Source organism: Echinococcus granulosus (genome assembly GCF_000524195.1).
Source record: "Echinococcus granulosus chromosome Unknown EG_S00003, whole genome shotgun sequence".
Lineage (NCBI taxonomy): Eukaryota > Metazoa > Platyhelminthes > Cestoda > Cyclophyllidea > Taeniidae > Echinococcus > Echinococcus granulosus.
The window spans coordinates 799,909-809,366 of NW_020170383.1; the positions used below are offsets into that span (position 1 = coordinate 799,909).

Below are 9,458 nucleotides of genomic sequence, written 5' to 3' on the forward strand. Positions count from 1 at the left end.
TAGCTTATTCTACAATTTACTCTCAGCTAAGCCACGAATCCGTTATTGACTGCATGATTGCAACCTACTAAAGCTAACCTAACCACTTCAATGACTGCTATGGCGTGGCTGCCAGAATGCTGACGCTCGCGTGGCGCAGCGCAACCTCGCCACACGCTCCGCCTGCACGTGCTAGAAACTCGTGGGGCACACGCTTCCAAATCATGTGATTTGGGTTTGTTCACATGTTGGGCTAGCTTGCGCCATCGCCTTTCCACGCTACGAGTGACGCTAGAGCCTTCTGTTGGTGTTTATCACTTTAACCGTTTTCGCCTTTTCGCTTTTGGTTCAGAGATCCAGTATTTTTCTTCTTTCTATGCAAAAAAGGCGAAAGAGAACCGATCAACTATTAGCACTGCTCTACGCTAACGGAACGGCGTAAAATTGCTGATGGTAGTTGATCGCGTCTCAGTTTCGAGAGTTACTAATCTCATCCTTGACCAACAATCCTCCCTTTGCGTGACCATCGCCTTCAAAATACCACCCAATCCTACCCAATCGCTTACTGCCATATTCGTTTGAGAAATAAATGGCCCCTTGAACCTGTGACACTAGGGTTTCTTCACTAAGGCTTCAGCCACTCATTTATTTCATGGATTGCCTGGTTAAACCACTTTCTTAGTAAATAACAACACACTTTATGACATGAGAATAAAATTACCCTAATTATTGAACTATTAGCCTAGGCCCATAAGTTTTTCCCTCCCATGCCATTGCGATGGCATAGTTGTATTTTGCAGCAATTAAAACCGGCAGATAATCTTGCACCTTCTAATGCGGCATGTCCCAAGTATATGCCTGATTTAGCCTTTAACTTACGTCCTTACTGTAACATGGTAACAAACCGGCAGTTATGTCTGTCGACTTTGGCCTGAGATGTTCACACCATCCTAAGTAGCTGTAGCCCACTTGACTTGGCTCCCTTTACACGTCTGTGAATGCGAGCCTCGTTCTACTATCGCGCGCCCCTAGGGGCTCATGCGCTACGAAAGCTAATACTCATGCGCACTGTTTGCCGCAATCTCAGATTGGAACCGAAAGCCTGGAATGGACTCAGCAAGTGCTCCCACCTACGGGCTGGCTTGCACGACTCGAAGGCATCCCCGCAACGCCACCAAACTCACCCATCACACAAGCTTCCCCAAAGCTGCGACTTAATTACTCATGCTTTCATTGCGGAGTACCGCACCCGATAATCGACCTCATCTGTACAGAGGTGACAGCTCCCCTATACACTTAACTTCAGGTGATTCCCTTCAAGGTGAATCCGATGACGTAACCTAGCTCTTAGTACCTCCATGGGTGTTTGGCCTGTATAAGCATACATTAGTTTCATTTTCATATGAGGAAGTTTTACCTCCTACGGCTTCTACAGTAGAGATACTTTGACGTTTGCAAATGCCACAAATTTACGAAACAATCGAGGTGATTCTCATCCAACGACACCAGCGAAACTGAAAAATCCATCAACACAAGAGCAGTCTAAGTGCAAAAGATGGTTTATTCAATCCTTAGTAAACTATAAAGACGCCAGAGGTAGCACACTAAAGACGAGGGGAAAGAAAGAAACAGCAAAACAGAACTAAACACTGGTATTTCAATACTTGAGAAAAGTAGAGGAAAATAGGGAGTATGGAAGCCTTATTCGCGATTACAGAGAAATCAGCACAAACGCAGGCGTATGAGCTCTCCTTTAATATTCTGAGGTGTTACTGGTGTATACAAGTAGGGATGTAAGTGAATGTATCTTTCCATTGGAAAGAAAAGCGGCATCTCTGGAGGGGGGAGGAAGAGGGAATTAGATGTGGGATATACACAGATAAGTGGCTCAAGCTTTGGCAGTTCCATTTTGGCTGTGGGCGCTTGAGCAGGTGAGGGGAGAGCCTGAGGGGAACCGCCGCTCAAGGCGTCGGCAGATACCTCCATCGGCGCAGGCAGACGAGCACGAGATTGCGGTGGCAGTGGTGCTGCTGGTGCAGCTACCGGGGAGAGGAGCGCAGGACAGGTGGGCAGCGTAGCCCCGGCAGTACACATCTCCCTCCTCCACCGTTTGGGAGTCGGCGAGGAGTTGACGTGCCTCAATCGACTCGAACGGGCATCCACGATAGCATGCCCCGCAAATGGGTTTGCAGTTGTTGAGCTCTCGCGGGGTCTCGGAACAGTTGCCACAGAAATTTCGAAGACAATAACTAGAGTACCCAATACCAGTGCCTAAGTTAGCATCGAGAGATAAGTCTTTTTTTCAACAAGAGCCGTTAGAGAGCTGGGCTATGAAGTGCAAGGATATATACTGATGAGTTGGATTAGCGGTGCAAACAAATTGTCTCTGAAATGAATAAAAAACTACTGGGTTATGAGAACCTTGATAGTCGATTGTAAAACGAAAAGCTGGAAGTGTGAATAGTCAGGTAATGAATCAATAAGGTGGACCCAAAACAAACCCGCATGGAAGGGGAGAAAGAATGCCATCGAGAGGACTATCACATCCACCACAAGCAGGTCCACCAGGAACGCCGGAGTAAGCAAGCAGGGCAGAGCTTTCGACAACATCAAAGGAGCTGTAGTCTGACGAGGGGCTGGGACAGCAGCGCCTTCGTAGTGGTGGAGGGTTAAAAGTGCAGGAAGTGACATTGTGGGGAGCGAACCCGTCAGGCCAGTTAAGCAGTATGTCATCGGTTGCCGATTGGGTCATCAGGGAATGTGGTTTAACTGGTGTCCCGTTGGTCCTCACGTAGATGCCGCCACAGTCTGCATGGTCGTCGACTCCCTGATGGTTGCCGATTGCGTCAGAGAGAGCCTAGAGGAACATAGTCAGGACACTTTGTCTGCCAACAAGAGACTGACATAGCTAAAAACATCAAAAACAGTCCAGCAATAACGCATTTTGAGCAAACCAAAGGCCAAAACAATAATAGCACAAACTCACTGTACAATTCAATTAGAACCAATGTCACTTTAAAATATATATTTGGTTGAAAATTTTCTTCGTCAAGACTTTACCAATAGGTTCCAGAAGCTTACAGAATAAAGCGTAGTGATTGGTTCAACTTAAACATTATCGCAATTACAAATTACGCTTAACATTTACTTTCACCACCACTGATTTGAACCCGTTTGCATCAAACAGACGACTGGTTTCGATTTTGTTCGAGACGGACTTCGCACCGCGTATATTTCTAGCGTCCTTACTGATACAAGACACACTGAGCACAAATATTTCAGATGCGCATTCAAAAAGGCGCAACTGATAAGTGTAGTGCGTGAACACCCAAACCCGAAAGGGATTAGACACAATAACAATAAGTGCAGAGACGACATATGTCTAACCTCAACAATAGATGACGGCGGATTCGCCTGTCCATCACCATGACTGTTCTGCTGAGTCGCAGTTACCTCGGGAGAGATCAACGGTGACGAAAACAGTTCAGCACTGGAAGAAGCAGAGGTGGTGAAGATACCTTGTAAGTTACTTTCATTACTTTTATCATCCACTAGAGCGCGCAAACGAGCCACCTCTTGCAAGAGGCATGCAATATTGGCCTCGAGGCGATCAATGTGGCTCTGGTGCTCTGCGCGTATATGATCCTCCTGTCTTTGACGCTCGTGAAATTTTAAGGTGACAGGGTCGACCCGAAGAGGCAAGCCGTCCCAATCAACGGAGAAACCGCGCTCGGGTGTAACTGGAGGCTAAATGGCAATATAATAGACAACCTCGTTTAACCTCAGGACATCGGCAATCTCAAAGGGGGCCCGAGTGGGCGCAGAAGTAGAGAGCTTACCTCCTTAGAAGCTGCTAAATCCCACGAAGTGCCATTAGACAGATTTACTCGATCAGGACCACTTGAGGCCAAAAGGGTTGGACTTCCGGGTAGAGCTTCACTGTTAGTGCGGAGATTTTGGTGAGACTCACCCTCTGTATGGGATCGAGTACGACTACCAATGAGACTGTTAGGATTGCAATCATCAACAGAGTCCGCCTCTCCCATGATATCCCTCTTGGTTTGATCGACCGAGGGTAAATTGATTTGCGAGCCAATGGATTCATCGTTCGCACCTGCGGATACTGACTCATCAGCCAGCATTCGAAATTGGGCGCTGAACACGGGGCGACCAAAGTAGCCATCGATCCAGGCTCTCTGGACAAGTTAACATAGATTATGCAGACGGCGGAACAAGAGACCGCTCTTAAGGACGCATCTAGGGGCATTATTGAGGCTCCCATAATGTATACGAATGTATTCTCATCAGGGAGTTAATTAAATGACCACCACTGATGGGAGAAAAACGGCGCTTTTAAATGATGTTTAAAAGTGGTATCTCCAGAAGTTGATGGACTGCATTCAGCATTTGCGCCAAAATCGATAAAAACTGTTTACCACGGTGTTAAGTGACAATGACCGAAATTAATAGCTTAATCGAACAACTAAAAACAGAAGGTACTTACCATTCCATAGCAGGCCGCACCTGACAACGAGATCGTTGACTGACTCATTGGGGAAAAGGAAGATGTTGAAGGAAACGCGTGTTGGGCCATAAAGACATGGGTCATTCCTTCTCCCCCGACATCTTCACCGTCCCCTGAACAGGGGACGGATAGAGTAGCCAGGACTTCGTCGCCTGCTGTCATACTCCCTTCTGCTTCCTCAACGTCGTGGCTATCATCGAGAGGAGCTTTGTTCACAACAAGTATGTCAGTATCTCCAAGACTCTGTAAAAAAAGTATTTCAGCAATCAGTGTAATGCCTTAGTTACAAATGTGAATGGATTGCTTCGCGGTAATACACCGATCACCTCTGGATGATAAAAGCGGAAAACAGCTGCTAACCAATGGAAAAAACAAATTCGATCATAAATCGAGAAGTGGAACAATGTTTGCAGCAAACTCGTATGAACAGGACGCAAATTTGTAGTCAGCTACTGGATAATACTTCTAAATAAATCAGCCCAACTAGATTAGGATCTAAAAACAAACATTGTAAATACCCTACTAAAACTATTGAGTTTATTGATTCGCGATTACTTTTATCAAGGTGGCGCTTCCGGGAATACGTAAGCAAAGGCTTTCTATCAACTTAAAACATTCGAACACCACTCCAACTAGAAGTTGAAAAAAATTTAACGAGGCAATGTACCAAGAGATGAATTTCTCAGGACATACGAATTCGGATCTATCAAGTATAAAGGTACAAAAGTCGTAGGTATATTGCGCTTTTGATTCCTTTACTTCACTCTCCGGAGACAGATATATTTGCCGCTATCTAGAAATGCATGCAAAAACTGTATAAACCGTCGCATGTGCATTCATAGCTTAACAAAATGATACAACTATAGTTTAATAGACAAAATTAACAGACCTTATGTTATGGATTTAAAATTCGGCGGGAAGTGCTTTAGCTCATAAACTGTTCAACACATGTGTAACATTAAATGATCTCCAATCACAAGATTAAGCATTCATGGACATACCGAGAGCCTCAATCTGTTAGCTGAGCTGAAAGGTGGGTCGCTGCCACTTCGCATATGCCTGTGCGGAGACCTGTTCGGTACGCTTCTGACAAGATTCTGATCAGAACGGGACACATTCAGGTTTTCTTTATCATTAATTACGACCAATTTCGGATCTGTGTTTGGAGGTACGTCAGGGGGAGCGATTGATAGAAAATCTGGTACTGAAGGTGAAGCATCAACCCGAACCATGGTCACTCGCTCTAAAGATGTAGATTGACGAAACAAAGAAGCTGCTGCGGTCTCTGATTGAAATGTCGTGGGCGCGATTGTCGGAAGATCCGCATGCTTATGGTTAACGTCGGAGAGTGATTGGGAGCGCTGCCGAACATCGGCGAGAGTAGCACTAGAACCATGTACTTCAGCAGTTTCGGAGAGGGTGGCGGGTGTGGGAACAGCAATAGAGGCACTGGGACGGCAGCTTAAAAGGTCAGTATTTGTGGCGGGACTCGATGTGGAAATCTGGAGGGGAGATGATGTATCGCTGGCCCGCCGAAGAGGAGCGACCAAAACCGGAGGCTGACTAAGAGCTCCAGATGCGTTGGATGGTAGCAGTGCATTGACATATAGGGTATCCCACAATTCCAAGTTGCTTACGTGCCAAGCCGGGTTTATCACCTAAAACAGTCATTAATGAGCAGAATTAGTGCACCCCAGAGATTCAAACTCACTGCCCCAGTCATGTGCAAATCCAAAAATAGTAAACACCGCTGTTCATTTGCACGTCTCAAAATAAATCTTATGAGCAACAAATCGCTCATGTGGATTAATGAAATTATGCTGATACAAAATAAGGAAAAATCATCGCACCTCATTTTTTTCTTCGTAAAGGTAGTTAATGATGGACCAATTGTAAGTGGGATTTAAGTATGCCCAAATTGAGCAAGTTTGTGAGGCACAGCGATTCTCCTGGCGTTCAAGCTCCGAGTTGCATAGAAACGTCCCGAAAAGTCCCGAATATGTATGAATAGCTATTTTAACCTGAGAGAAAATAAAAGTATTACTTAGCCTTATAAAACGTAGGATAAGCGCATTCAAAGTGCATATGGAATTGGTAAAAACTCAAGATACAGCTGAATGCCGGATTTACTTATCAGAGTTAAGGGTGAAAGTCCATCAACTTCAATCCAAATAACGATTAGCTATGGCATTTTGACCTACTCTTGGTAGAAAAAAAGGCAGAATCAGTAAGCAAAGGTTCGAAACCACATGTATAAGTTATGCTGAGGCGCACCAGGAAGAGTTCATTGAACTCGAAGCAGTGAGGAAACTGGCGCTGGATCTGGCGAACGCAGTCTAGCCACTGGAGGAAAATAGGGCTCTGCTCTTCACTACTGCACGAGTTCAAACTGTGTCCACAACGATCACCAAATTTATGACCAAATTGCAACCATTCGCGCTCGATGAGGATACGGAACCCCTGGATTCATCAAAAACAATAAGTAGACAATGTTAACATTTCAGCATTACTGAACGCCATTTATTGAAACAATGCAGATAGAGAGCGTTTATTAAGAACTATTTTCTCTGATATCCTCTTACACAGAACACGGTTTCGTGGGAATGCAGTGCCTTTCAACGTCTTATGGAAGTAAACATTCCTCCAATTTTCAATTGAGTTTGGCATCGAGGGACCATATCATATCATATTATATCATATACACGCACTTGGTAAGACTAGACCATAAATGGAAGCGTTAGGTAAAAGGTGACTTAGTATCCTCCTGAAAATAGTGCAAGACTTAAAAAAAGGACTAGTCAACGTAGAGTTCACCCGAAGCTTGCAAATAAAGGATGAGAGCGGTGTGCATAGCAGTCAAAATAAAGCATATATGTAAACAAGGGTTAAGGCATTGAAAAGTTTAATCATGTAGACGTATTTGCCAACCCGTATCGTCCGATAGTACGGATCAAGGAGCAATTCAGCGAGTGACGTCAATTGAGGTGTTCTATCCCAACCGTCCGTGCAATGAACCATTACGGGACGGCCATTAACGTCGAGAGCAGCCGCAATTTCTACGGCAGATTTCAACAACTGACTGATGTAACTCAGCCACAGAGACCGTTCCAGGGTTGCCAACCAACTAGATTCCCAACAAGATGAAAACATTAAAACATAGACACAGACCACAAGTATATTACCCAACTGGACATGAGTTGGGATGTAACACGTAAGTACTTCCCTACTTCCACTTTTTTAAACTAAGGAGACGAAAGAACGCCACCAATAGGTATAATGTTAACAGAGAAAGTAAAAAGTTGGGGAAACCTGCATCAACCTAAACCACTGACCATATACTCGTACCACATTAGTAGCCGATTCTGGCATAGTTAATGCTTTGAGTAATAGGTTACTATGCAAGATTAATAGAGAAATCTTGCCTTGAATCAGGTTTTTTGTACAGAAGCATTAATCGCTCAAAACTCATGCGAACAGCGTGAAGATTTGGTAGATCTGCAAAACGTATCTGTGACTGGTCATAGTACTCCTTATATTCGAAACCACCGCCACGGAGTCTATTGAATTGAGCAGAGCTGTAATATCTCGCATCAATTATGAGGAGATTGCAAGAGTCTGAAGTAACATACAGAGGCTCAGATACCAATGCATAAAAAGACGAACAAAGACCAGCAACTATACCATACCTCCGTGGCTCTGCTTTGACAATGGGTCCTTCCTACAGTTTTCTAGAATTGCTGCAACAAATCTCTCGTCATATTCGCTCCTTGAATACATAATCCCAACACGAGGCTGAGCACATCGGAGGAGCACAGCACCGGTCCTGCACGATCGCCATACAACAGAAGGGAATCTATGATGGCTTCTGAAAGTAGCTATATTGGGTATATCTTGATCGGATACATCCCGAGGCAATATGTGATACTTGGGGTAGCTTTTACAAATTCTAAAAAGTGTATGTTGAAATCAAACCCGTCCCTACTGAAAATCGCTGTTTACATCAGTTATCTTCCAGTTGTTGTCAAATTCAAGCCTATTAAACTCTTGAAGAATCATTTCTGCTTCTAAAGTAGTGTCGTTTGCTTCCAGATAAACAAAGTTAACTGGCTTACCACCAAGATCGAAGGTTTCTTTCGCTGACGAAAGTAGTGGGTGACTAGAAACACGTTTTCTAAGCTCATCCCGGAATTGACGCGCAAACATATGCGAAAATTCCTTTACAGAACCGCACAAAATACTCAGTTGCTTGATCCAGGCTTCGCAAGCATGCACACTTTTGAACTGGCACCTACAACATAAAGCTTTAATAAAACCACGTTACGTAAAAGTTGTGCCGATTTTTGTTGAGACCTCCATGTCAAACAGAGATGAGGTTTCACAAAGTCGTATCAGCATGGTAGGAATGCTGATTACATTGCTTTGATGTCGACAGTACAAAATCATTCTGAAACTGGTAAGACAGATGCCTCCGTTAGCGGTTTTATCCAATAACATAATTTCCTCAGAAGGAAGGAAGTGGACACGCTGGATCCATGAAAATTTTCTACGTTTCGAAGAATTCGCTAGACACAGACTATTGCCCTCCATGTTGCGATAAGAAGTTCAAATATACAGGCAGAGCAGAACCTCTACACAGCAAAAGTGCCACAATTCCCCATGAAACCAAACCGCCCGCAAAATAACAATGAACGTGTAGAAAGAATCGCTTTATTAAAATAATGTGCAACCCTACAAAACTATAACAGACAATCAAAAGCTGCATATTGAATTTATATTAATAAATTGAATTTAATTACATGATTTATGCTTAGGAGGTCCTTTTTGATTAATTTTGATTTGCTGATTACTCGATGTACATACTTTTTAAATGGTACGACAAAATCTCTATTCAAGCGCATTAACATTTGTTTGAGTCAACCACTACTGTGACATGCAAGCATGGTACACCGACTTT

The 9,458-nt window shown here is 44.0% G+C and overlaps 1 protein-coding gene across 1 annotated transcript; it reads right to left on the minus strand. All coding sequences in view use genetic code 11, as the record gives it.

The window, feature by feature from the left end:
- Positions 1–1,867: 1,867 nt before the first annotated feature.
- On the minus strand, positions 1,868–9,091 carry EGR_00779 (Myotubularin-related protein; the record flags this gene model as incomplete). The annotated part of the gene is made up of 14 exons (XM_024490028.1): positions 1,868–2,228; positions 2,481–2,836; positions 3,367–3,726; positions 3,819–4,175; positions 4,484–4,747; positions 5,506–6,162; positions 6,355–6,525; positions 6,779–6,964; positions 7,433–7,628; positions 7,948–8,119; positions 8,191–8,450; positions 8,487–8,586; positions 8,617–8,792; positions 8,826–9,091. 14 exons carry the CDS (start codon positions 9,089–9,091, stop codon positions 1,868–1,870), a joined length of 3,882 nt encoding a protein of 1,293 aa, XP_024355431.1.
- Between the last annotated feature and the right edge of the window lie 367 nt (positions 9,092–9,458).